Below are 27,993 nucleotides of genomic sequence, written 5' to 3' on the forward strand. Positions count from 1 at the left end.
TTGATGGATGGCCCAGTGTAATGTGTAAATCCTGGAAAACTCTTAACACTGAAGTTAGTTTTCGGGAAAACTGGTGGTGTGTGCTGACGATGTCGGTGGGCGGAACGCCGAGGAGTTGCAATGCCCGAGAGACATTCGCTGTACGAAAGCAGAACGTGTGGGCGGCAGAACAGGACGACTCAGCTGTGTACAACAGAAAGTGAAAATAGGGGCTGCAAACATTCAACTTGGTCAGACATTTCCTCAGGAACTTCAACATAGCCGCTTAACCCTCCGCATGTATACCTGCTTTGGGCGTACCTAGCCCATTTGGGAGCTCAAAATAGGAGAGGATGAAGGAAAATTGACCATGAGAGTTGAAGGGCAAAGTTCCAGAGGTGAATTAAGATAACAGAAAGTGGTTGGATTAAGAAGAGGAATAATCTAGGACGTGTCGACAGAACTGAAAGGAGGGAGCCGAAGGTGTGTGAATTCCGAGGATCCGAAATGATCATCTCTCTCAGCACCTGGCCTCAGGGTCACACTTTCTCACGTTCTTCAAACCCTGTGCATCTGGACCTCGGTGAGCTTCTTCCATCTTGGTTGGTCTTCGCTTTCTTCGTTGCTTTGGTGTCTGGTACGTTACAAACTACACCTGCAGATTGTCACGGATACAGATTTTTGGCAATTGAGATTGCTGCGCTCTGTCAATAATACCGTTATCATAATGCAATCTAAAGATAGAAAATATGATGTGATTGTGCTTGCTTCGTAAGGATGTTAGGATTAAACATGCAAGGATTGAACCCCTGAAATTATTTGGCAGTTTCGTGGTCACGCTTGAACAAGTTTGTTTCCTAATGCCTTATCAGCCTGGTGTTGGCTTAGTGGTTAGGGTGGTGGCTTGGGGTCCTCGGGTCCTGAGTTCAAGCCCCGTTGGCCGCTGAATTAATATACACCAGGAGGTTGATTCAGCCTGTCATCCTTTTGAGGTTGGCAAAATGAGTACCAGTGCACTGGTACGGGGGACACTGCATCAGCGGCATAGCCACGTCCCAACCAATGATGCAACCAGCAGCCACAGGCTGCACTCGATAGGGAGAGAATGCCTTTGTCTTGCATGTGATATATGTACAAACTCCTTCCTGAACCTAAGATCACAAAATGACAAAAAAAAAACACATTTATTATCATAGAAGACCTTTTTGATGTCTCACGATGTTGATGGAAGAATATCAATACTTTTCCATCGAAATAGAATTATGAGGGTAAATGTAGATATTGAATGGCAGATGGCATATGTGTTGGCATGGGGTGGAAAGATAGTCTTGAGGTTTTTATGCACACTCACCTCCATCCCATCAAGACTGGGTTCAAATCTCAGCTCAGCTATAAACTTTTATCTTGGTGTGTTGCATGCTGGGCAATGCATCAGTTTGTGTGTGCCGTCCCTCGGATAGACGTTAAACTAAAAGGGATGCCAGACCATCAGGTCCGCCCCAGTGCCGCTGTGAGGCAGCGCTGAGCCGACCCCCCATCCCATTCTCGCAAGGGCATGGGGATAGAGGAACTCCTCCCCTCTTCCTCAACACACGGGTACCGAGTTCGGGCCTGGCCCAGACCACTGCATGGGTCTCGAGGCTGCGAAGGCGCTCCAGGATCCGGAGGATTGGAGATTGGATCCGGAGATCACCAGCACTATCAACAAATTACAAATTCCTGCTCTAACCTATAGGGTGCACTGCATCAACGGCACAGCTGCCACCTCAGCAAGGTGATGCAACCAGCAGGCATGTGCTACGTATGAATGGAAGGAAGGTTGACTTCGTGCTTGTCTTGCAGCGGTCGTTGGTAACTCAGAATATTGTTTCGTGGAGGGGTGTTTCACAACATATCATCATCGTAATTCCACCTTGAAGGGACAGACTTCTGAGTCATATGGTTAGGTCGAGAAAATATCAATGTATTGTGACTGACTCGATAACAGTAATTATTTATAATTACAAAATGCAACATGATAAATCCATACTTTTAAAATATTCTCACACTGATTGTTCCACATATTGTGCAATTTATCTTCCTGTGTGTCTGTCTTTACATTTGTTTGTTCTTTCCCACTTTGAAAACCTTTTTCCTTCCAAAAACAAACTGGGTGATTTTTTTTTTCTCTTTTCTTCTGCTTATCATGCCACACCGTCCTTCTGGTGTGGATTGTGGTTACGAGACCACAGAACATGAAATACATCCTGATTGGGGATATTTTGAGTGTAACAAGCATCCATACAGAGGCTCAAACTCCAATTTTGCAGGGTTAAGCCCAAATATAATGGTTGATCATAACTCCTCCATACACATTTTAACTTAATGAGAATGATCAGAATTTTATCTCTTATTGTCCTCTCATTAACACCCCCCCCACCTCCACCCCTAACCAACACTCTATACTTCTCCCCATCCATTGGCAGCTCGTGTTTACTTACCTTTTCTCTCTTCTCCTCCTGTTGCATCTACTGTATGCGTTATCCCACTGCACCACTGTCGGTGCATTACCTTCTACCCTCTGTTACCTTGCTCTTTTATGAGCTGAGACTGTGGATAGAAAAAATACCAAAAATACATTATTGCTTTTTTTTTCTGTAAATTTTTTGTACCTTTAAAGAAATCGAATGCATCACTGAATTTGGACGTGTGACTTCGGTGTACTTGAAGAGAGGGTGTTGTGCTGTTGAGTTTTTTTTTTTTTTAATTGATCTCAGAATCGTAGTGGAACTCATACATAAATTATGTGAAGTACAACATTAGTAGACGTCATTATACTTTGATGGGAACCACAAGGACAACTTATTGAGGGGTCTTCTTGTTTACCTTTACAAAGAATGCAGAATGATATGTTAATAATTAAATAATTGGGTGAACTTTGTGCAGTGAATCTGAAAGAATTTTACAAAGGCCTCTCCATATTCAGTGGTATTTCTTGAGCACTTTGCAGGAGAGTTGTTTTAACAATAGCCTTGAGCTGATGGCATCTTTGGCAATTTGAGTTCATGCCAAGAAAATGCGAATGAAGAGAGCTTAAAGTCCAAAAGACTCGCCCGGACTATAAGTCACAACTGACAAATTCAAAATTTCAGTTTTAACTGATGGATATGAACATTTTTTAAATGACAGTTGTAACTAAATTTTAATCAAAATTGTCCCTACATTGTTAAAATGACAGTTGTAACTGGAGTTTGATCAAAATTATTTTTTGTCAGTCACTGCCATCAGTTGAGAGTGAAGAGCCAAGAAGAGTGCATTCATTGTGATTCTTCGCCAATGATGAGGAAATGAGTTGCGAATCGGATCTAAAAATGGCTGCATGCCAGAGTTGGAATATTGGCTTGAGGAAGTTCATGGAACATGAATGAAATGTCGCTTGAGGCTGTGTCTGCTCTTTCTTAAACAATTGGTAATTCCATCAACATTGATCTAAATATATATATATATATATATATATATATATATATATATATATATATATATATGTATATATGTATATATGTATATATATGTATATATATGTATATATGTATATATATATATATATATGTATATATATGTATATATGTATATATGTATATATGTATATATATATGTATGTATATATGTATATATATATATATGTATATATGTATATATGTATATATGTATATATATATATATATATATATATATATATATATATATGTATATATATATGTATATATATATGTATATATGTATATATGTATATATGTATATATGTATATATATATATATATATATATATATATATATATATATATGTATATATGTATATATGTATATGTATATATATATATATATATATATATATATATATATATATATATATATATATATATATATATAGAGCCTGGTGTTGGCTCAGTGGTTGGGGTGGCGGCTTGGGATCCGAGGGTCCTGAGTTCAAGCCTCGTTGCCCGCTGAATTAATTCACCAGGGGGTTGACTCAGCCTGCCATCCTTCCGAGGTCGGCAAAATGAGTACCAGCTTGCTGGGATGACCGAGTCATTCAAGTATCCTGCGTCAGAGTGGCGACCTGTCCAGGATTGTGCCCAATAGCCAAGGAGACTGCTTCGGCAGCACCAACGCTCTGTACAGAGTATGGTCCCAATGGATGGATATATATATATATATATGTATATATATGTATATATATGTATATGTGTATATATACATATATATGTGTATATATATATATAATAGGGTGGTCCAAAAAAGTCGAAAAAAATAGAATGTTGCTCCACAAGCTTAAAATTATTCTAATACGATCCAATAACGCGCATAAGTTTTTTTTTAGCTTGATCGGAGGTGATTTAGAGGTCGCTCCATATGACGACTTTTAGTCTCATGACTTGAATAAGTTAGGGTATGGTCAGGTACGATTACGGGTACTTATGGATGTCCGAGGTGGAAATGGAGTGCATTTTAGAACTCTATGGGGTCGATTTACTCTAAGGAATGACTGCATCGACATTGAATTCACTTCCATTTCGAAAATATGACCGAAAACAAGATTTATCATTACTAGAGTTGAGTAACTAATCCTACTCATTTCGATATTTTCTAATATATAATTAATTTGTTGTCTGTCTAAACATTTCTTCGAGTAAATCGACCCCACTGAGTTCGAAAATGCAGTCCATTTTCACCGAGGAAGTTCAGAAGTGTACGGATTCGCATCTCACCATACCCTAATTTTTCAATCAATGGAATTACAAACTATTAGAATATTTCGTCTCATTTACCAAATACCACTATCATCTCTGCCTCTATTGCTGTCTCCACTCCCGCCTGAACTTATTTCTAGCCGTCCAACATCCAGTGTTTTCGATTCAATGATTCACGAAAAATATGTTAGTTATTTATTTAGTTATTATTATATTAAATTAGGGTATGGTGAGATGCGAATCCGTACACTTCTGAACTTCCTAGGTGAAAATGGACTGCATTTTTGAACTCAGTGGGGTCGATTTACTCTAATAAATGTTTAGACGGACGACAAATTAATTATAGATTAGAAAATATCGAAATGAGGAGGATTAGTCACAACTCCAGTAATGATAAATCTTGTTTTAGGTCATATTTTCGAAATGGTAGTGAATTCAATGTCGGCGCAGTTATTTCTTAGAGTAAATCGACCCCATAGAGTTCTAAAATGCACTCCATTTCCACCTCGGACATCCATAAGTACCCGTAATCGTACCTGACCATACCCTAACTTATTCAAGTCATGAAACTAAAAGTCGTCATATGGAGCGACCTCTAAATCACCTCCGATCAAGCTAAAAAAAACTTATGCGCGTTATTGGATCGTATTAGAATAATTTTAAGCTTGTGGAGCAACATTCTATTTTTTTCGACTTTTTTGGACCACCCTATTTTATATATATATATATATATATATATATATATATATATATATATATATATATATATATATATATATATATATATATATATATATATATATATATATATATTGACGCACTCTGTCATCAAAGCCATCATCCGAAGGGATGGTTCAGACTGCAAAGGTAGCACAATCACCTTTGAGTTGTGTAGTCGGTTTAGATCTGTGCTTTGCAGGCAGAGTCACAAGGCTGTGCATCAATAAGGGCACCCTCATTTAGATTGGATGTTTATTCTACCATCATTGCTTGTTGGTGGAGTTGTAAATTTATCACCCTGGCCAACTTCCAAATTCCATCGCTAACTGATGTGGGAGAGGCAATCCATCAGTGGCACACCCATGGCCACAGAAAATGATGCAACTAGCAACCAAGTGCTCACACGAATGGATGATTTAGAACCATCAAGAGCAGTGTACATCATGACCCATTGATTCCCAATGATGTCACACTTTCAACTGTGCCCAAAGTTGTCATAAGTTCACAGTATGGATTTTTTTGGTATACTGTAGTTTTCAAGTAGTTAATGATATTGATGACATTTTGATTATAACGGATGATACAATTTTTATCAACAATCTCTGCAGCGGAAACCAAGCTGAATTGCAACACTGACTTTGTAGAGAGGTCAGACCACTATATGATGAGGTGCAGTTGGCCTCAGCACGACCTTGGGCACAACGTCTCGTGTTGGCTGCAATGTGAATGGTATGAAGTATCTATTCTTACATTTTCTCAATTCTCCCCTTCTTACTCCTCTTTTCTCTTAACAAAAAATGGTAAAATGTACAGTATAAGCTTGGATTCACCTGTTTAGTGTTCTCATCCTGTTAAGTGCTTGTAAAGCTGGGACGTCATGTTCAAATCAAATCACACATGTAGCCGAGCTGTGTGAATTAGTTCATTGTATTTTCAGTTTATATCTCACGTGCTTGCAAATTACGCAAAAGTGCATTGTTGGTGTGCACATTTGTAAGTCAAAGTGTTTGCCTGCATCAAGGAATACAACTTACTTTATAGGGGGAGGTTGAGCCGGCTATCCTGCATGCTCATGTTTGTCTGTGTTTGTTACAGATCCCATGGTCCCTGATGAAAAGAGTCGGCCATCGTTTGTCAGTGCTCTGGGCAAATTCAAAATTTCTGACTTGGTCGATGGCTGTTTCGGCATCAGCCTTAGATGGAATCATGCACGACTTCTCTGGGTTACGTAGTCATTGTCAGCTGTGAAAACTCTTTTCCCCTCTCATGGGTGCCCTGGTGTTCTCCGGTGGTATGGAGGAACAACTAAGGATGTACTGAGCTTTTGCCGCATTAAGTGTAAAGCTTGGCTTCTTAGTGTTTCTATTTGAAAGCTCTGGCTTGTAAATTCTCACTCAGTGGAGTAATGGTTCGAGCATCTACTCTGAATCTGGGAGGTTGCTGGTTTGAATCCGACCCAGGCTGAGTCATAGCAAAGACTAAATAATGGTACATGCCAATTATTCCTTGCTTAAAGGGGAACCCAAACGCTCAGACCACCTTGACGCTATTCTATCCCATATGATACCCTACAAAATAGATATGATGTGTCTTTTTCCGATTTGCGATTTATATAATCGGTAATTTTGTGATTAAAAGTCGAAATCTTCTTCTTCTTCACGCTTCTCTGTGACGTCACATCAGGAAGTCGACCGCCATATCCGTACTGTCTCCGGGTTACATCGCGGTACAATTGAACTCAAACGGCGAATAATTTTCGATTTTCCACAAATATGCCGAATCGATGCGTCCTTGTTGCTTGTATAGTAATACAAACCGAGATGGTTTCATGCGACACCAATTGCAAAAAGACCCTAAGTTTTCCAGAAATTGGACAAAGTTTGTCCAAAATATCCACGTGTGGATTGGGCCGACAAAATGTTCGCTTTTCTACTGGGAACATTTTAGAGCACTGTTATAAAATAGCAGAGATGGCTAGATCTTGTGGTTATCCGCCACAATTAAGAGAGGATGCCATCCACATGACAAAACAGAAGAAACAGCCGTCCGTTTAGAACTGTAACAACATCTCCAGTCTCTACCCAGCTACCAACACATGTACACGGAAGATTTGAACGGTGAACCAAACACCCGTTGCCATTGCCTGGCAGTTGCCATTGCCACAAGAGCACCTGAAAATAATTATCTGTTATGAACACAAATTCCTGCATGTGAAATGAATCACCATCTATTTATAATGGAGAGAAAGTATGGATGTATCATCATCTACTTCTCATAGAGGATTTGACCGAGGGTGCTGAAACTTTCAGGGTGCCTACTCCATCACTCCCCCCCTCCATAATTCCTCATCAACAATCACCGCCAGAATACCCACCACCACCCAACACCCCCTCTCCCCCCTATCCTGGGGCAGGTTATCGACATGGCATGACACAGCATGAACACAACATGACATGGCACAGTATGAATGCACTACAGCATGGACACTGCATGACAGCACCACAGCGCGGACAGACACAAATGGCATCTGAGGAAAGTATAAAACGGGACGATCCCTTAACATGTAAGACACTTGGTCAGCCTACGACGATGGGATAAAGCATTTGTCGTCCATGTTGTCCACAGACTCGAAGTGTACCTGGGCGGTGTCGGCTGTCGGGTAATGACGGATATTTCTGCTTGAGTAATATAACTGATTTATCCCTTAAACGAAATATCTCCCTTATTAACCGTCAATTGAATGGAAAAACAAAACCTTCCAATCTGTAGTGAACATTGTGGTGAGCGTTTTCATCTTCACTAACACGTCCACCATCTTCATCTGAATCGCTCACATGAGGCTGAAAATGAGGTGGCTCCATTATCCCCCTGAAAGAGTTTCCATCACTAATTTTGTCTCCAATAGTTTATTCAACATCCCACTGATCAGTTTCAACATACTGAGAACCTTCAGAGATGCTAATGACGGTGAAACCAGTATCAGAATCCGAGCTCGACCCGTACTGTTTCTGCATGTAAGGCGCTATTTGGATCAAGGCGAGTTCACAGTGCGACGTCCCTGACAAAAATCGAAAATCCACACTTCAGGGCTTTTTTTCGACACTTTGTGATTGGCAAAAAAATTTCAAATCTTTTTTCCCCTTCAAATTAGACCGTGATTCATGGTTTTCAATGGTTTTCATAAAAAAATATATATTCGCGTTTTTGGTTCCCCTTTAATGCTCAGCATATAAAAAGGATTGGGCACGGACAACTAACCATAGGTCGGCAATCATTGCGCAGGTTGGTTGGGCCAAATAGACTTCTCCAGTGTTGAAGTTCCTTGTCAGGGAACTCGTATTGTTATTGTTATAATAATTATTTTATTATTATTACTTGCAGGGTACCTGTTTGACGGGTTCATAGATGTCTCACCTCAAATGAGCACTTTTTTGGATCGTGTATTGGTAGAAATGGGAATTCAGCATAAAAATTCAGTGAGCAGGTATTGCAGTGGGTGGAGCCAGTAACCTTGGCAACCTTGTTCAATTCCACCAACTAAGATTTCCAATCCATGCTTGTTGTACCTCCAAAGTACTGCTTCGGAGTGAGGGTGGAATTATGGAATCTCAGGTGGGAAATGTATTTAGGCATGTTTTGGGTCTACCGCCTGACCAAATATCACTGAAATTCTTTCCATTCCAAACAATCATCTCCAGGCACCCATCCTTCCCCACATCACTTCTTCAGCCCCCACCTGCCCCTTCCCTCTATCCTCCCTATAACTTTCCTTTCTGCAATTTCCATTTGGTATTTCTCACAGCATTTGATTCTGGTTTCCCATCCGATGATCCATAGATCAGTAGTTTCAGTTTCACTTTTCAACATGATTTTCAGTTGAGGATATCAGTTTTGATTCATCATTGCAAGTTGTGACACGATGCAAATGATACACGAAAAAGGTCATCAAAAACTATTTTTGGGGGGATTTTTTACCATTTTTAAAGGGGTCTAAAGGGGTCTTAAGGTTCTTAAAAGGTCAAACGGGTCTCTTAAAAGGTCTAAAAAGGGTATAAGGGCCTAAAGGTCGAATGGCTCAAAGGGGTTTAAAGGGTCTTAAAAGGATCGCAGGGGTTTAAATGGGTCTAAGGGGTCTAAAGGGGTCTAACGGCGAAAAAGCAAAAGGGGTCAAAAGTGCCCAAAGGAGGATGAAAAGTGTCTCAAGGTTCGAAAAAGGTCTATAGATCACAAAAGGGTCGAAATGTCTGTGAAGGGGTCTAAAGGGTCTTAACAGGGTATGAAGGGTTCAAAAGGATGTAAAGGTTGAAGGAGTCTCACGGGTCTTTAAAGGATCTAAGGGGTGTAAAGGGTCCAAGAGGTCTAAGGGGTCTACTGGTATCGAAAGGAGTAAAGCTGTGGTAAAGAAATTTACTCGGGAGTGCAACACGGCATTAACGGGCCAAATGACCTCCTCCTGCCTTTTTGAAACCCCCTATTTAGGTGCATTGTGATAAAAAAAATCCGAGAAGGTTTGGTCCTGGTATTAACCCTGGTAGCTGAAAGCAGTAAGATCACAAGCAAAAAGATAAACAGACAAACAAATGTGTGTGTGTGTGTATGTATATATATATATATATATATATATATATATATATATATATATATATATATATATATATATATATATATATATATATATATATATATATATATATATTTAGCCTGGTGTTGGCGCAGTGGTTAGGGCAGTGGCTTGGGATCCAAAAGGTCCTGAGTTCAAGCCCCGTTGGGCCACTGAATTAATACACCAGAGGGTTGACTCAGCCTGTCATCCTTCTGAGGTCGGCGAAATGAGTACCAGTATACTGGGCCGGTGTATACCCCGGTTAAAATAGGTGTACCATATCCCTGTGTCGTAAGAGGCGACCAGGGTTGCGTCAGGAAGGGCATCCGGCGTAAAACATGTGCCAAATCACTATGCGGATCATACGGATGATCCGCTGTGGCGACCCCGAACGGAAGCAGCCAAAAGAAGAAGATATATATATATATATATATATATATATATATATATATATATATATATATATATATATATATATATATATATATATATTGTTGCGTGGCGGGGTCTGGTGGAGACGACGACCATGAGGCGGGGGAAGTTACGTCGACTCCCACCAGACACCCCGGAATTGTCGGCTGTCGCTCACGGATAATTCCGTGGCGCGGCGGGTCGCTTAACCGACTGTGGACGCCAATACCTCAACCGCGTGGCATAGGGTCCACCTGTCTATAACCAAGTTATGTAATTAACCACGAGGTTTCAACTACCGGGGAACCATGCCCTCGGCACGCTTGCCCGAACCGGATCACTCTACCGACTACGGTAGAGTACCAAACTACCAACTCTACCAACTACCTTTCCAGATCGGATGCAGCCGAGGAGAACTGCCAAGGACGTACCAGCTAAAAGGAACGGATTATCGGGAATAAAGACCCGGCTAAACTTAGATCCGAACCATGCTGGACCAATGGAGGAAAAGACAATAACGAGCAGGGATCATTTCGACAATTATTTATTTACACTAGACGAGGAAAAACATGTGGCACAGAAACAAGGTTTATTGGTTATGTTATGCAGGGTGGAGATGAGAGAGATGTAGTGCGACAATTATACAGCAACTTACCAAAGCGGACACAGAGCAGACTTGCGCGAGAATAATAAAAGCAAGAATTCCAATAATCAAAGATCTTATGCAATTCGACTTAAAAGACAGGCGCCACACTCTCAGACACACACTCAGACAAAACAAACGCAACAAAAAGAAAAGGGGACCCTTTAGCAGCCAGGGAGGGAGGGAGTTGAGGTCACAGTTCTCGGTACCTGAGAGTTTCGGGGGAAGGAGTGTCCGTGGTGCGGCACCTGACAATAGTCGTACAGTTCGGACCACAGCCGCCCGTGTGGAGTTCGGGTTCATGGAGGAGCTTGGGTGGAGAGCGCGGAGTCCAAGGTGGGAACAGGGCAGCAGACAGGACCCGACGAGAGATACGGTCGAGGTCGGGTGTGCGCGGACCAGCACATCATGCAGGCCGCCGAGATGAGACGTAGGCAGACACTCCGTAACAACGACCCCTTCAACAACTGCACACTTCCAATCCTTCTACCGCAACCTCCCTCGACCTTCTCAACCAACCAACGAACCCACCGAACACGAACCAACCAAGCACTAAGCACTTCCAAATCCAACTCCTTCCTTTCTTTCTCTCAAATCCAAATACGAACTCCTTTTCATCCCATACCACCCACTCTGAGGATTGCTTCGTATCTTATAGATCACGGAGCTCGGAGGTGGAGCCATGGCGAAGCCGACATCATCGTTCATCCTGATTTGACCGGGACTTCATGCGATCCGCATTCCTGGGCGGGGTTTCGGCCAGACTCGGTAAGGCCCACCCACACCCGCGCGTCTGGGCCTGGGAAGGTAGATGGTGGTGCAGCTACCATAACCATCCTAGGGATCTGCCTCAGAATACCAGTCTCTGGGTAGGCACTCGTCATGCTGTGGTTCCAATAAAAGGGGAATAAAATAAAAGGGAAGAAATGATTAATCATCGTAACTGAAAGCCCATCACAATTCACCCTGCCCCCCCCCGTGTTTTCCCACTACACACAAGGAAGGGATCTATCTGCATGTATACTAATAGAATAACTGACTTGGGACACCTGTATGTTGTATGCATACGGTTCCGAGAACCGTAGCACTACCCCCGTCCCTTTGCTAGACTCGACCTGAGTTGTTAGCATTCATGTGGCATGCAGGTGTAGGTTCCCCGAGTACATTTTACCTACGGATGACTGAGTGCGAGATTTTGAATACATGTCCCAAAAATAAATAACCTAGTGCGTTGCGTAAATAAACTTACAGACTCATTCGGACGACTTAACTACATTGCCAGCACTAAACAAATAACAGGTGGGTTAGTACGATATACATTTCTAATATTTACACTACCCATGGCCCAGGGACTGTGACTTGAGGAGAGAACACAATAAAGGCAACATTTGGGGATGAGTGCCGCTGCAGGCAACCGATGATCAGGTGACTTCAGGGCCCTCAATGGTCCTTTGTTTGTCGGTCTATTTTTTTTTTATTTTTTTTTATTTTATTCCTGGCTGCTGAGGCAACTCACCCTAACTTGGCAGGCCACACGACGTTTCATCGTCATTTGAATTGGCCTTTATACAACAAGGAGATATCCGGGCTGCCCAATGCAGTCCCCGGTCCATTTGAACTGGCGTTCACACAACAAGGAGATATCTGGGCTGCCCAATGCAGTCCCGGTAATGCGGCTGCCTGCAGGGCAGTCCTTGCAAACACTTTCACAGAGATGGTCCTGGCACACATGGTAAAGGTGGTGACATGGTAATGCAAATAAAGGCATGGGGAGGTATGGCAAATGGAGTCAAGGCAGAGGCATCAAAAGGCATGACAAATGCAGACCAGGTAAGGTGCGATGCAACAGGTCGGCACATGATGCTTGCCGGCTTCGGTGTGGTCTCGTGAGGTTGTGGAGGGAGTGTGGTGGCGTTAGCCAGTCCGAAGACTGGCTCGGACCTACCCTACGGTCTCCCCCAACCTATCGCCTATGCTTGTACTTGTCCATACCCACCCCCATTAGCTTGTAACAAAAAAAGAACGAAATTTAGACTTAAAAATTTTTTTTGGTTTATTTTTTTTAATAAAAATTTCTTTTATTCTATAATTACGTGTGTCCCAAGCCCCCTTGTCGTCTTTGTTCGGCTAACCTGTCCTGACTGTCCATCCCCAATCCCCAAGATCCCTTCGGAAAGGATTAAGGAAGAGACAAGTGAATCTGTCTCGAGGCCCAATGCAGCCTCAGAATAGCTCCCACAGGTTTCAGAAATTTCCAAGGTGAGTCCAGCGACCCACGAACAGCAAAGGGATGGATGGTGCGAAGGGGTTCACGTTTCCTCTCTAGCCTAGCATTTATTAAACGTAAATCTATCCCCGGGGCTTTTCAACACGCCTGTCTCTTTAAACTACCGGTTCTAAAAACCATGATTCCCTTTGCCTGTGTTGGTGTCCATTATTAATTTGGGCCTGGCCCGCAAATTTTCTCTCGTGCTCTTGCACAATTTCGTGCCTGGGCAGCGTGGCTCAACTGGCAGGTATACCCATCTGCCAAACTCGATCTTCGGCACCCCCGGGTCGCTGAGGCTCTCTCCGAGCCTACCTACTCCGTATGAACGTGGGGAATGCCCTTCCTGGCATTAACCCCGTTGATGCCCACGTGGCATTTTGGTGCTCCGGGTCGCGTTTCCGTGGGCTACCCGTGCCCATTACACTAACTCGGTTCCTTGGACCCATGGCCTACTCTGGCCAACTACTTCGGTGCCTGGGGTGCCCTCTGCTCAGTGCGCACATTTCACCAGCCACGCTCCCAGCCAGTCAATAGTCTCCTGCACCCTAAAAAAGGTTTCCTGCCTTCGTTCAACACCAACAACCAAACGACATCCATTTGGTTAATTTAACGAACCCACTAACTATTATTACACTAACCCCGGGTTCCCTTGGGTGGGATTCACTCCTCCCCCCAATCATTCATTCGCACCATGCATTCCACATTCACTCCATACACACTCGGGCCCGCTGACCCACACTCACTCATCATGTTTCTTTCTTGGTTTTATTCTTATTTTTCACACCACACTGATGCTCCACTAGCTACGTTCTCCTAACTAGCTCGTGCTCCCCATCATCCCTTACTCAAATGCTCGTTCCATTTAATTATATCGCTGAGCTACATCCCCACTTACGTTCCATGTCTCCATTCTATTCTAAATTCTAACCTAAATTTACCTATCTCGTGTTACCGGTCCCCATGGAGGACGGCTCATGCCCCCATGAGGCTGGTCTATCTAACGCTAAACCCTTCCCCGAACTAGTGCTCCTTTTCCCCCGGCAAGGATGTTCGCTACATCCTTGCCAGGCATCGTGTACTCATGGCAAGGCTCAACGAGCCTTGCATCGCCAGGAAGGCGGTTTACAACTCGCTCGTCCCCTACGTTTGGTCGATGCATGAGGCCGTAACATCATCCTGTAAATCTTATTTACTGCTCGCTTTCGAGCTATCCACCATGTGAGCCACCATGTGCTACTCACCTGGCCTTCGTGCTGCGCGATCCTCGATGACGTCACTCGCACACGGCCAGCTCTGCGAGGCTTGCCACGCAGACTGGCCCGGAGGGATTCACGGGCCCGTCTGCCTCAGACTCTGCCTCAGATGATTCTGCCTCAGATAACCACCCTCGGGATTCTGCCTCAGATAACCATCCTCGGGATTCTGCCTCAGAAAACCAGTCTCTGGGTCGGCACTCATCACGCTGTGGTTCCAATAAGAGGGGGAATAAAATAAAAGAAAGGAAATGATTTATAATCCTAACTAAAAGCCCATTGCAACGCACCCCCCCTCCCCCTCCCCCATGTCTTCCCACCACACAAGGAAGGGATCTATCAGCACGTATACTAATGGAATAACTGACTTGGGACACCTGTATGTTGTATGCATATGGTTCCGAGAACCGTAACAATATATATATATATATATATATATATATATATATATATATATATATATATATATATATATATATATATATTGTTTTTGTTTTTATTATCATCATTATCATCATCATAAAGTAATCCAGGTTCAATTCCCACAAAACACTCAATTTAGTTCCCATGTTTGTGCATTGTCTACTGTCCACGAATATCCTCGTAATTCAAGTAAAAGTACACTGATGTCTCCTGGCATCTTTCTCCATATGTGATTTCCGTACAAGTTCCTCCATGAGCCTTATATCAGAGTATAATATTTTTCATGCCACCTCATGATAGGCCATCTCATTACGTATGCTCATTGGGGGTTCAGGAGAAGGGAGTGAATAATTCACTCCAATGATGTTTACACAGACGAGGTGACTGAATAATTGTTATAACAGAGTTTTACTTGATCAGACAAGCTGCCAAACTGAACTATTTGCTTGAGGCTGCATGGGATTTCTCAGGCCTTGTGCAAGAATGTTTTTTTTTCAGTTTTTTTCCAATTTGTCTCTTGAAATCAGTTAACAGGAGAGTTGTGTAAACTATTATTATTTGTAGTTGATGATGCCATTCCTAGATTATCTGGAAGGTTGCTTCCAATCCAAATGGGAATTTCCTTCTTTTCTTTGCCAGTTTAGAAGAGGAACGGTGCAGTCATTGGGCTTTGGCAAATCAGACAAATGATGGAGGATCATGCGAACTACTCATTTATAAGTACTGTGATGGTGATTCATGTACAGTGCATGTTAATGGCTCGAGCAATGCATCCCTGAAGATCGACCGCTTCGAGTGCCATCACAACAGTAAGATGTCGTCAGTAAATGGAAGCTAATCTCAAGTGACATCACTAACGTTTTCTTAATCATAAGCCATACCTCCCCCCCCCCCCCATACCAAGTTCTGCCTCTCCCACAAATCCCACTTAGTGCACCATGCATCCCAGATATGCCAAGAAAAGTGTATGGAATACGAATTTATCTTGACCACTGTATTATTTAATAAATTTCGAATTTGTTTTATTTGAGTGGACAATACTACAGTTTTCATATGAGATGGATAGGCTTTTGTATTATAGTTACTTTGATAAACTTTTATTGAGTTGGATACCTGTGGAATAATACTTTGATTGTTTCTAAGAGTTGGTTTGACTTTTCCCATAATGAGAAACAGTCTGTTAATGAATTATTCTGCTTGTGGTTGGAGGTGTCACTGAAAACAAAATTTATTTTCGAGGTTGACACCCAACTGGGGTTTCAGGGTAGTTAAAATGCTTAAAATAAATTATTTTTCCCCCCAAAGCGGAAAAATGATAGCAAGTTGCTTCATGCTGAAGTACAGCTTAATTTCACTCTTTATTGGCAATAATGGCACCACTGATGTCACAGATGTCATTTCCATTTTATTTTAGTTCCTTGTATCCATAGGCAGTACCATACTTGGTGGTGTAAACGTGTAACGGTTGAGGATCTGCTCTGAGTCTGGGAGGTTGGTGTTCAAACCCTTACCGGATCATACCAAAGACTTTAAAAATGGTACGTGCTGCTTATTTTGCTTGACGCTCAGCATTTACAAGGATTGAGCACGCACAAACAACACTGGGTAGGCAATGGCAAACCACCTAGTATAACCCTTGCCAATAAACTTTTCCAGCTGCACAAATGCTCTGTCGAGTGTGGTGCATCAAAAAAGAATCCATAGGCAAGGGCTTGCAGGATGGCCTCAAGGTACACACACTCACCTCAAACCTGTCTCGCCTGGGTTCGAATCTTTGCCCAACTGTATTTGTCATCTTGGTGTTTCACAGTCAGGGCGAGGCATCAATGTGCGTTCCTTCCCTCGGATGGATGTTAACTGGGTGTCTCGTCTGTCGGCATTAGTTGGTGAACATGAAAGATCCCAAGGTGTCCTTCATGAAGAATAGGCGAGCCGTTGTCGGTTCCATGGACAAATTCCAAATTTCTGCTATAACTACTGTTGGGAAGGCAATGGCAAACCACCCAATATAATCCTTGTCTAAAACTGCTTTGGCATCACTGACGCTCTGTAACAGAATATGGAACATCAGATTCAGAAATCCATAGGCAAAAGGCACTATATAAATACAATTATTATTAATCATCGTTGGAATGTGGGAATTGAGGTCACCGATAATATCATGCAGTTCACAAGATTGACAGGATATAATATTTGGCTTGATTAAGAAATATGAAACACTTTGTTTCCTTCATTAATAAACATCCATGCTTCAAGAAATACCCACAGCTCCACACTTTACCCTTTAACAAGTAGAGCTACATCCACATTCAAAGTACACCGCCCCCATGCCAAATAAATAAATAACATATCCTCCAGCACGCGATATTGCCGGGGTGCCGGCATCACCCGGTGCCCCGGCAACACATGGATACGGAATTGAGAGCAGTGTACAAGAATTGATTGATTCATTGCGCAATTAAAATAAATAAATAATAATCGTAAAATAATTTATTTCTTTATTAATTGGCTAATAGCATACCAAAACCACGACTGTTTCATCAGAATCTGTAACTTTTTGAAAATCAATTAATTAATCGAAAAAGTCAATAATTAATTGATTCATCAATAAATCAAAAATACCCTTTATAGCGAAATCACTTGGTCATTGTCATGCCCAAATATCAGCTTCCTCGCTCATAAGGTGCCTGAGATATTGCCCATGTGAGAAAGAAAATAAATAAGTAATTAATAAATCTATAATAATGAAGTAATTCATCAATTAATTGATTTATCAAAAAAAAATTAAAATACTGTTTTCTCCAAAGCACTTGTTCACAATTGTGTCCAAATTCCAGCTTCCTCGCTCAAATAATGGCTGCGATATCACCTGAACAAACAAACAAACAAACAAGAAAACGGACTGAAAACTGAGTACGCCCTTTTTGCGCACGTAATTGCTAGTTGCCGAAGCCTTTGGCGCCCGGCGATGACGTCGTGCAGCACCTGGAGATGGAATAGGGAGGGGTGGTGTACAATATGGTGTGCCAGTGGAGGGATCGTACTTAACATGTGTTGTTTTAATTTCAACAAGTCCTCCACCCCCCCCCCACACCCTTCTCCTCCCATGCCTTCATGTTTATGCAATAAATAAATGGACCTTTGGAGCCTCATCAACCGATTTCTTTTTAGACACATGAGTAGAATTGAAAAATGTAGACATCTGGAGCACAACCCAAAAGGGATGATTTCACATGGATTTTTACAAGTTGATGTTGACACCAGTCCTGGACAATGCTTTTCCTACCTTATTATGGCTTCATCAGCAGGACAAGATGGGAAATATGAAACGAGTTGAAAGAACAGCAACAGAAATTAAAGTCTAAGGATGCCATGAATGCAAGGGTGTTGAAAACACATTAATTACCTTCATCAGCAGAGACAGAATGAAGCAAAGTTATAAATAAAAGGGTAAATGGAAATAAGAACATAGAAAACAAGGAAAGACTTGAGAATAAAAATAGGCCAGCAAAGATAAGGGCCAGGTGGTGGAAGTTAAAGAGAGATCTCACGGTGTCTTTCACGAAGAGTTGACGAGTTGTCGCCGGAAGTCGGTTTGTGAACAGATTCCTGCCAAAATAATCTTCAGTTGAATGTCAGGTCTGACGAGCCAGTTCTTCAAAGACTTGGGCCAAAAACTCTTTGTGGTCGACTGCACAAGTGGTTGGAATAATTCAATTTGTTCAATGTAGTGCCGTTCAAAGAGTCATTCATGCATCAGTTAAGTTAATTTCATATACTAAATTACAATCATTATTTCACATGAGCATTCTCCTTTCATGTATGGTTCATTTAGATGACTCGATGTGTCGGTTAATTACGATGTGACATGGAAAGATGAATGCAAAACAAAGGACAAGACTGGCACCAAAAGCTTTAAAGTAACTGGGGAATTGCTTCTCTTCTCACTGCCTTTTTGTGCGTGACAGGGTGACCAGCTCTCATGGAAAAGGGACATTGATCAGGCAGGTATAAATGGGGAAGATCCTGTGAAATGCGGAACGGTTGTTGGTGTGCAATGGTGTGTGGGCCCATCTGGTCAAATGAATTGTGGTCATACCAGTGTCATTGTGCGACAGCAGCAGAAAAGTCATTCCTCGAGACCAACTTGCTTGGGACGTATCGAGTCCCATGATTGACTGTCCGATGCCGTTTGTGGTCTCACATGGATAAACATGTCCTTTGCAAAATCATATGAACGACAAAGTCGTTCATACATATGCCAGAAGTTGAATTCTAATCCCTTTTGTCACCAGGCTTATCGGTGCCTCCATTGAGGTGTCCTTCTATTCATCACTATTATATCAGAACGGTGATGTCAGAACGAGCTGATTCGTCATACGGTCACGGACTGTTCAACCCCAATATGGGGCCATTCAAAAATTACGTAACTTTTTTTTTTCGGGAGACATGTACGGGCTTGATTAAGCCTTGGTAATAATTTTTATTCGACATATGACTACATTTTTCGGGGTCCCACATTGTGATTAACACTCGACCCAAATAAAGCCAATGTAAATCTGATGCAACAAACCCGAACAATGCATATAATCAGCAGAGGCCTTCAGGCCTAAAGTGTTAGGCCCACCAGAAAACCAAGATGGTGTCCATATCATTTTGTTTGGGTGCTATGGTGGTTGGGCTCTCGTGACAGATGTGGGTGTGGTCCGGCAGGTGTCTGAGCAATGGGTACACATTTCAAAAATCCCCAACAACAGCAGCAAGGCGAAGCTCTTGTCGACCTGCGACATGTCGCAGGTAAAAGCACGTCTCCATTGCAGCACTGGATGACCACGTTCCCTGGCATGGCATCATGCTGAGCAATTTGACAGATAGAGCAGTTTGTCGCTAAAGTATCCGTTTTCTCAACCTCATGGCCGTGGTATGTGGTTTGTTGCAGAAAGGATCCGTGACTGTCCAAAGCTTTTCCAGGCTAATTAATTCCCCAAAGAGCTGGAAAAACAATGACTTCAGGCGGCTTGTGTTTTGGTTCTCAGCACTGAACAAATCATTTTCCAAAGTCCATAAATCCTGCAAAACAAGAATGTAAACTGTATTCAGCGAACAACTAACATTTCCACCATTATTTAAGGCATTTGTGTGCCACTTGTCATTATGTTTATGCATATCCATTGTGAAATCTAAAAGCAGACCGTGTCTCATATTTTTGAGGAACAAAAGGCTGAAAGACGGTGTGGAAATTCATGGAAATTCATTTTAAAAGGAATTTACACAGGAACAGTTTGCTTCCACAATATAGAGTGAACTTAGGAGTAGGTGATTCCAATTGCTTTTCAATACTGACATGGAGGAGTTCATGAAGTGGACCCACCTCCCAGGCCTCCTCCAGTTCAACTTTTCCCTCTTTTACCTAGTCTTAAATAATAATCCTCCATGTGGTTTATTATCATAAAGCTACAGTACGGTATATCAATTCATGATAATATAATATTGATAGCAGAAATAGTATTTGGTAACGTTGTAGATTTGTTATAGAATGGTAGATCCCGGAATCGGTTTTCATTCTGGGATCTACCATCAGCCAGATTATTATTTTATACCGTCGCCTTGCAATCATAAGGTTCTATCTGACAATTAAACCTTTGTTGGTTAGAACCTTTTGATTCTAAGGTGAGGGTATATAGACTAGAAGGGATACCCGGCATTGTCCGGTGCGGTTTTAATCATGTTGGTATTTTGAAGAAATCAAAATTTGTTTTTTATCTATTTTGTTGGGGGGGCTGCAAACACTTCCCTCCACCCATTAAGGAATGATTTGACGATCATTTGATATTACCTTTCACATATCTACAAAGGCTTAGGCAATTAAGAACGATTTAAAAAAAGAAATATCCAACTTAGTGTTCCAAATTTCCAAAAAATATTTTTGCCTTAAACACTCAGTGGCACTCACTGATGAACCTTTGAAAGTTATACGAAGAACCATTCGGCCATCATGGTGACACACATACAGACAGACAGACAGACAGACAGACAGCCAAACATCTCTTTTATAGTACAGTATAGTTTATATAGTACTTTTTATCGTACAATATCGTTTTATAGTACAACAGTGTTCCTTTCCCTTCCACATTGTCTGTCTTCTAACACTTTACTAGTACTAGCAATCAGAAAAGTATGTTTTTAAATGACCCCATTCTCTGTTATCAATCATTGGTATTACTAAAGGAGCCTTCTATTTATTATGTACATTCAGCAAACAAGGTGGGGCTGTGGGGGAGAGGGTGAGGAGGGAATTAGCAGAAATGAGAAATGAAAATTGAGGAAAGGAATGGAAGTAATAATGATAGGAGAGAAAGAGGAGGGGAGGGAGGATGGAGGAGTGGGGAGTGAGGGTGGAGGAGTGGGGAGGGAAGGAAAAGAAGGTTGGGAGTTGGGTGAGGGGAAAAGGAAGAGAAGCGGAAGCAGAAGGGGCATGTAATATGGAGCATACAGGTAGAGGGTGAAATATTCCACCATATTTGCATTTGCAATAAATAGATTTCCTCAAAGGAAAAGGCACTATACATTTGGATCGTTGTAACAGAAATAAACTAGGCGATTCATGGCACAGCCATTGCTTTTAACAAAGCAGTACAGTATTTTGTTTGCTTATTAATCAAAACTTACATGTTATCATATTATTATCTTTTGAGTAAGTCGGGTGTCCTCTTGATACAATATTATTGTCCAATCGAAAGTGATAAAAAATGAACAAGTTAACCCCATTCTCACCTCGCCCTCTAACCTCCCCCACCCAACTCTACCTCCCCAATGTGCAGTCAAGCTCAACCAGCCAACAAAGCTAAACTTGACCCAAGAGGGCACCGAATGGATCCTTCATTGGGATGTAAAATGGCAGGAAGATCTGGGTTTTAACAAGCTGCAGCACCAAGTACAAATGCGTTCTTCCAAAGAGAGTAACTGGAAGGTGAGCTGCAGCTGATGCTCCACTATCTCCACCTCAAGCATGTCTAACTTTGCAATGCTTCAAAGGTGGTTTATCTTCAAAAGAACACCTTCTCCACCATAATGTAGGATCGTCCATAGTTGTCCTGGAAATAATTTATTTGCCAATCCGGTGATATACCTTGCACGATATCTTAGCCTCACATGATAATGTAACTGTAGTAGGGCACAGGTGAAGGACATTTGGTGGAACATGCCTCTTTCATATCCACATCACAGCACTTTCATCTATTCCAGTATAAGTCAACCCCAAGCTAGAAATTTACCCAGGGTTCTGATGCACAATGTCCCTCCATATGGAAGATCGTTAATGTACACAGCCCGCTTCACATCTTCATTCAGACAGCATGATCAGAGAAGCAGAATTCTTTGCTCGCACCATGCATGATATAACAGTTAAATTAAACCGCATCGTTTGATGAACCCAGTCCCAAACAGCTCAAAGTCATGAGAACATACTCAGCTATCCAATCACATGTGCTCGCTGTTCCTGGAAATGAAGTTTCTGTTCATGTTCATGATGTCTTCTTCCAACAGCTACTCGATCAAGACCCAGGAAAGATCGAGTTCAAACAAAACATACGAGTAGATACAGCAGGATTATACGCCTTCCGGGTGCGTAGCAGGGTGAAGAATGAATATTCAAATAATGGCAGCTGGAGCGAGTGGAGTCGAGTTTTGGAGGAAGACATTCCTTTTGGTAAGTTTGTTTGAGGTTACAGTTGTGGTGAAGCAGTATTTGTTTCTTCCTCCAGGTTTCTCAGGTAGACGTTAAAGATCCCACCGTGTCTCGTGGAGAGTCGATGAGTTATAGCCAACACCCTGAACGAATTACAGATTCCCGCCCAAATCACCTTCAGTCGAACTTCAGGCCTGGCCAGTCGGTTCACGAACAACTTGGGCCAAAGCCTCTCCACGACCGACCCCACCAGAATGTTGGAATAATTGGAGCCATTGAAGAACTTGTAAAAGAAGTCATAGTTGTTATAAATTTAATAAACGTAGTAGTTGCGAAAGATGTAGTAGTAGATTTTCATGACACCAATGCAATTGGAGAAGTTTAAATTTTTTATCCACAATACAAACAAGGCTTAATTGGGATTAGTCAGTGGTGGATTGTTCATGCATTACTTGGCTCTTTGTTACAGGAATATATGAAGTCTGCCAGGCCTGCCGGGTCATCTCGATGCAATCTAGTTCCTTTTCTTTGTTTTTGCCATCTCGGGTTTTCCAGACGGTTGGCATTTATTTGTGAAAACATCAGTAGAAAAGAATTTCCCACTTTCGGCCACAAAAAGAACTTTGCTGATCGAAAACACCTTGATCCTTGGATTTGTGTAGTCTCATAAGACTTTGCTCCCGTCCTGGTCTTTGATGTTGTTTGTTTGTTCAAGTTGATGATTAAATTTGTGTGCCAATCGGTTTGGTTTCACTTGACATGAGGTTGTTGCCAGTATGTGGTTTCGATTGCACATTTGTCTCAACATTCAATGAGAAAAGGTCAGCTTTGGATGAAATCAACTTCAATGAGTTTCACTAATCCATGCCAGTGCAAGATCTGACTGAAGAGAACTCGAGTCTGCAAGCTGTCTGCTATAATTGTTGGAAACTGCCATCAAACGCAGAGATAGGATTTACGCAATAACCTCTGGAGTAGACATTAAGCTGGCTGTTATATATATATATATATATATATATATATATATATATATATATATATATATATATATATATATATATATATATATATATATATATATATATATATGTGTGTGTTGTAGGCCTCATTGTGTCTTGATAAACCCGATATGGTTGGAATGTGCGGTTGACCACATTGGAATCCTTCCTAGATACTTTATTCTGGAGCTTGGTGAAACGTTGTATCTGCATCGTTTCCACTATTTTCATGGTTTCCTCTTCACAGAATCCTTGGACACACCATTTACTCTTGTTCAACTGGTGCTGCTCCTCGTTTTCTTCACAGCTGTCCTTCTGCTATTTCCTATGGTCTATCTTTCCAGGAACAGGTAAGAAGAAAAGAACAGTGTTGGGTGTTAACAGATTTATTGGGGTCTCTCCACTTATTACAAAGGCAAATTTGGAATAAAGTGCTTAAACAAGTCCAGGATACCATGGAATTGGGTATTGAGTATGAGGGGACGGTGGGCAACGTTTTCAAAGTCGATTTTGTTTTTCCTTGAACTTGCTTCAAGAATCGCATGATTTCTCATGAGATACGATCCCGTCGGATTTCTGTGAAATATTTCTTTGGAAACGACAGAAGTAAATTTGCACAATTCAAAACTGTTTGTCCTTGACTGAATAAACATATTACATGCTGTATTGCTGAACTTACATTTGATGATGATGATGATGATGATGATGATGATGATGATGATGTTTCTTTTAACCTTTCATGATGAAGATCCGACACTTGCACTTTTCGGACCGTTTGCATCCTCACTGGCCCTTCTGCCCATTGTATTTTTCTTTATGTAGCATACGGTGGACTCATTGATGCCATATTTATTATCAACCCATTGATGCCACATGCTCGCCTCTCGCCAGTCTGTCCAATAACTCCAATATTTGGTTCAAACACATCACTTTTTTTCTGCCTCTTTGTACTAGATTCAATACAACCACTCACTATCAGTTTAGAAGCCATGATTAAGGACAATAAAACAGCACAAGATGACAGTACCGAGGAGACAAGTGCAGTGGTGTGTGTGTGTGTGTGTGTGTGTGTGTGTGTGTGTGAGTGTGTGTGTGTGTGTTGGTGTGTTCGACCTCGGTGCTTATGTTATGTGTGGGGGTTCAGTGTCAGGGGTTAAAGTAAAATAAATAAAAAAACACCATTGCTGCATACAAAGTATAAACACAGTTAAAATTTATATCCTAAGCTATCAAAATGCAATGTTTATGCATGAAAAAGTCTGATATATGTTATAAACGAAAGTGATTGAATCTAATACCTTGTTCACGCTCACTCTCATTTCCTTCGAGCCACGATTCGCTCAATTCCCATAATTCTATGGATTTATCACTGCAACTCAGCTGGCCATTCTGAATTTCTTCCTGTTCGTTGCACAATACAGGAAAATGTCGTCAGGAAAAAGGCAACGTTATCTCCGGTCATTTGTATGTGAAGCCTATGCCGTCAGACTTTTACAATATTATTAGCCCCCCTTGGACTTAGTTCGAAACGGGGGGCTAATAGATTTGTTCTCGATTTTAATGTCCATACGTGCGTTCATCTGCAACCATATCTCGGACATGTATGCACTGATTTTATTCGTACTTGGAACAAAAACAACACATGATGGTGTACATATCTGCATCTTTTTTTGTTTCGTGATGCGGTCAAAGATGGCAGACTGGCGGCCATTTTAGTTGTAAAAAAAACCCGATGTTGAACACGTCCTCAACCATTTCTTGGACAGGCATTTACTGATCTTGTACAAACTTGGCACACATATAAGGAATGATGGCTTACATATGCATGACATTTTTATTTCTGAGATAAGATTTATGGCCGACTGATGGCCATTTTGTTACGTAAACGTGTCCCCAACCATTTCTCGGACATGTACGCTGCAATTTTGTTCAAATGTAGCATAAGCACAGTACACGATGGCATACATGTGCTCCTTACTTTATTTTGTAATCTGATTAAAGAAGGCCAACTGGTAGACTGGTTAAAATTTTATTGTAAATTTATATGGGCTTGCCCTTTAACTCCATACAGCAAAATGAGTGAAACAACGGGGGCTCTGACATTTTATGTTTTTTTTTCCTTGTTCCTTATTACACGGTTTACCCAAGTGATTATAAATTTTCTTACACTCTAATATTTGGGCTGACAGGATGGCCTCGAAGGTGTCTATCCTCGTTTCAAATCCCAATCCAGCTATAAACTGTCATCCCAGTGTTTCACAGACTGGGTGAATCATCAATGCATGGACATCAAGTGGTTTGCTGGAATTAGTTGGTGGACATTAAATATCCCAAGGTGTCCTTCACAAAGAGTACGTAAGCTATTGTTAGCACTCTGAACAAATGACAAATTCCTGCCTGAACTTCTGCTGGGAAGGCATTGGCAAATCACCCAGGATAACCCTTGCCAAGCAACTGCTTCTGCAGCACTGATGCTCCATAACAGAGGATGGTACATCAGAATCAGAATATTTAGTTTCTCCAGAGGGTGTGATTTTCCTATTTGTTTGAGATTAGTTTTAATCATCATTGCTGGTTTCCGTAGTTTGGAGCTGATATGCCAGAGAAAACAATTATTTTTAGACTTTCTGTCTTCCTTCCCCTAACCCTGTGTTCATTCCCACCCCCGTGTTACTTACTGCAAGGCTGAAGCAGATTGTCAAAAAGGTCTTGGTTCCGGTACCAAGTCCCAACCACAGCTCCATCTTTGATTTCCTTTCAACAATGTCTCATGCGGTAAGTCCACCATGAAGTAAAAAAATTACTCATACCTCCATAAAAAACCATAAACAGAGTATTACTTCATCAAACACGAAACGCTGTCTAACACGTAGCAGGGAAGCATAACCGTTTATCTCGCAAATGGTTTCCGAATGACAATGTCTGAACTTTCCTTGACCTGGAGGGAGGAGAAAATCCAAAACTGTGAGTACATGGTGTAAAGTGATCATGTTATATATTTAATTACAGCTTATACCTTTTAGTAATTGAAGTTAAAATATCGATGATGTCGATCTTAATGATTTGTAATCCACATCTTTATTTTTCAGAGGAGCAATGGAGACACTGTTCAAAACACTATTCATCAAGGAGACAAAGAGTTGCTGGCCGTGCTTCAGGTACTTTCAGAGGTGAATAAAGGCAATGTTACAGACATCTTCATTCATCGTGGATCATCTCTTCCTCTCAAAATGTCTGGTCTCCACAACTCCCCATCAATAATGAACCACTCCAACCTGGAGTACTTTTTGAAGTTTGCCCCACTGAGTGTTCCAGAGCTTGTTGATACAACTGACATGGCATTGCACCCACAAGCTCAGAATGTGACTGATATCCAGAAAAATGAGGAGAATTTACAAGAGAATAAAAATAATAATGAAGAGGAACGATCGACGGTTAATCAAGTGATTTGCCAGGAAAAGAAACCAACGGATGGTAAACAAGTTGAGACACAGATTTGGCAAACCGAGGAATTTGAGGAAGAACTTGTGGAGGAAATGAAGGTGGAGAAGGAAGAATTAATACCTGGACATTTTAAACCGATGCTGCCAGCACTGCAAATGTACGTAGATCTTGACTATGTGGTGATGGACAATTTCGCAATTGTGTCTTAGTGAATGTGGCCCAGAGTGATTTCTCATTATCGTTTGATGACAGCAATAACCAAATACGCTTTCATCAATTCTGCTCCTCACAAGCCATCCCAGCTTCAGTGATTTCCTTAAAGCACTAGAAGCATCACCACTGGTTGCTTCATGCTGACACATTACGTCATTAAAATTCTCGTTCAAAAATTCAAAACTTTAGAATGTAATGGTGGAAGACACCTGGAACTTGTTGAAGCTGATATATCTTGATGGACATAAGAACTCCTTTTCTCTCAGCCTCTTGTAAAGTATGTTATTGTATACATTTATAATTTTTTTTGTTTTACTCATCACCTTTTAAAGTTTGTCATTGTTAATCGATGGAAAGTTAAAAAATTAAATGTTAAAACGAGATTGAAACCTGTCAAATATTTATAACTGTTTAAATATTTATAACTGGTTTCCCTGTGACCATGTGGTTCTTTGGCATCGCCATTATCATCCCAACAGGTATTGTACTAACTTGGGATAAACAATTCCAGCAATGCCACGTGCACACAAAAGTTAAACGGGAATGGAGATTTAGAAACACTGAAACACACTTACATTTTAACACTTACTAATAAAAAAGCACATTTAGATCTATATTAA

At 41.3% G+C, this 27,993-nt stretch overlaps 1 protein-coding gene and 1 long non-coding RNA gene across 5 annotated transcripts; one reads left to right on the plus strand and one right to left on the minus strand.

Annotated features, from left to right (window-relative positions):
* Positions 1 to 27,987, plus strand: LOC147017351 (uncharacterized). Of its 3 annotated transcripts, none has more exons than XM_085846946.1 (8): positions 1 to 562; positions 6,038 to 6,158; positions 15,671 to 15,840; positions 21,853 to 22,001; positions 22,577 to 22,739; positions 23,964 to 24,066; positions 26,401 to 26,491; positions 26,806 to 27,987. In XM_085846946.1, the coding sequence occupies exons 1-8, from the start codon at positions 487 to 489 to the stop codon at positions 27,367 to 27,369; spliced, it is 1,437 nt and encodes a 478-aa protein (XP_085703072.1). In that variant the 5' UTR covers positions 1 to 486; the 3' UTR covers positions 27,370 to 27,987. The 3 variants fall into 3 exon arrangements, with proteins under 3 accessions (XP_085703072.1, XP_085703071.1, XP_085703073.1); XM_085846945.1 differs by having other exon boundaries at positions 2 to 616; XM_085846947.1 differs by lacking the exon at positions 1 to 562 and adding an exon at positions 1,597 to 1,753.
* Positions 10,740 to 25,148, minus strand: LOC147017352 (uncharacterized). Of its 2 annotated transcripts, none has more exons than XR_015049457.1 (4): positions 25,015 to 25,148; positions 16,776 to 20,101; positions 14,597 to 14,817; positions 10,740 to 11,971 (listed from the first exon to the last, which is right to left on the minus strand). It is a non-coding gene; the product is annotated as an uncharacterized LOC147017352 (long non-coding RNA). The 2 variants fall into 2 exon arrangements; XR_015049456.1 differs by lacking the exon at positions 25,015 to 25,148 and adding an exon at positions 22,499 to 22,635.
* Positions 27,988 to 27,993: the final 6 nt, after the last annotated feature.

Source organism: Eptatretus burgeri, chromosome 11 (assembly GCF_056783735.1).
Source record: "Eptatretus burgeri isolate ZD-2024b chromosome 11, Ebu_testis_v1, whole genome shotgun sequence".
Classification (NCBI taxonomy): domain Eukaryota; kingdom Metazoa; phylum Chordata; class Myxini; order Myxiniformes; family Myxinidae; genus Eptatretus; species Eptatretus burgeri.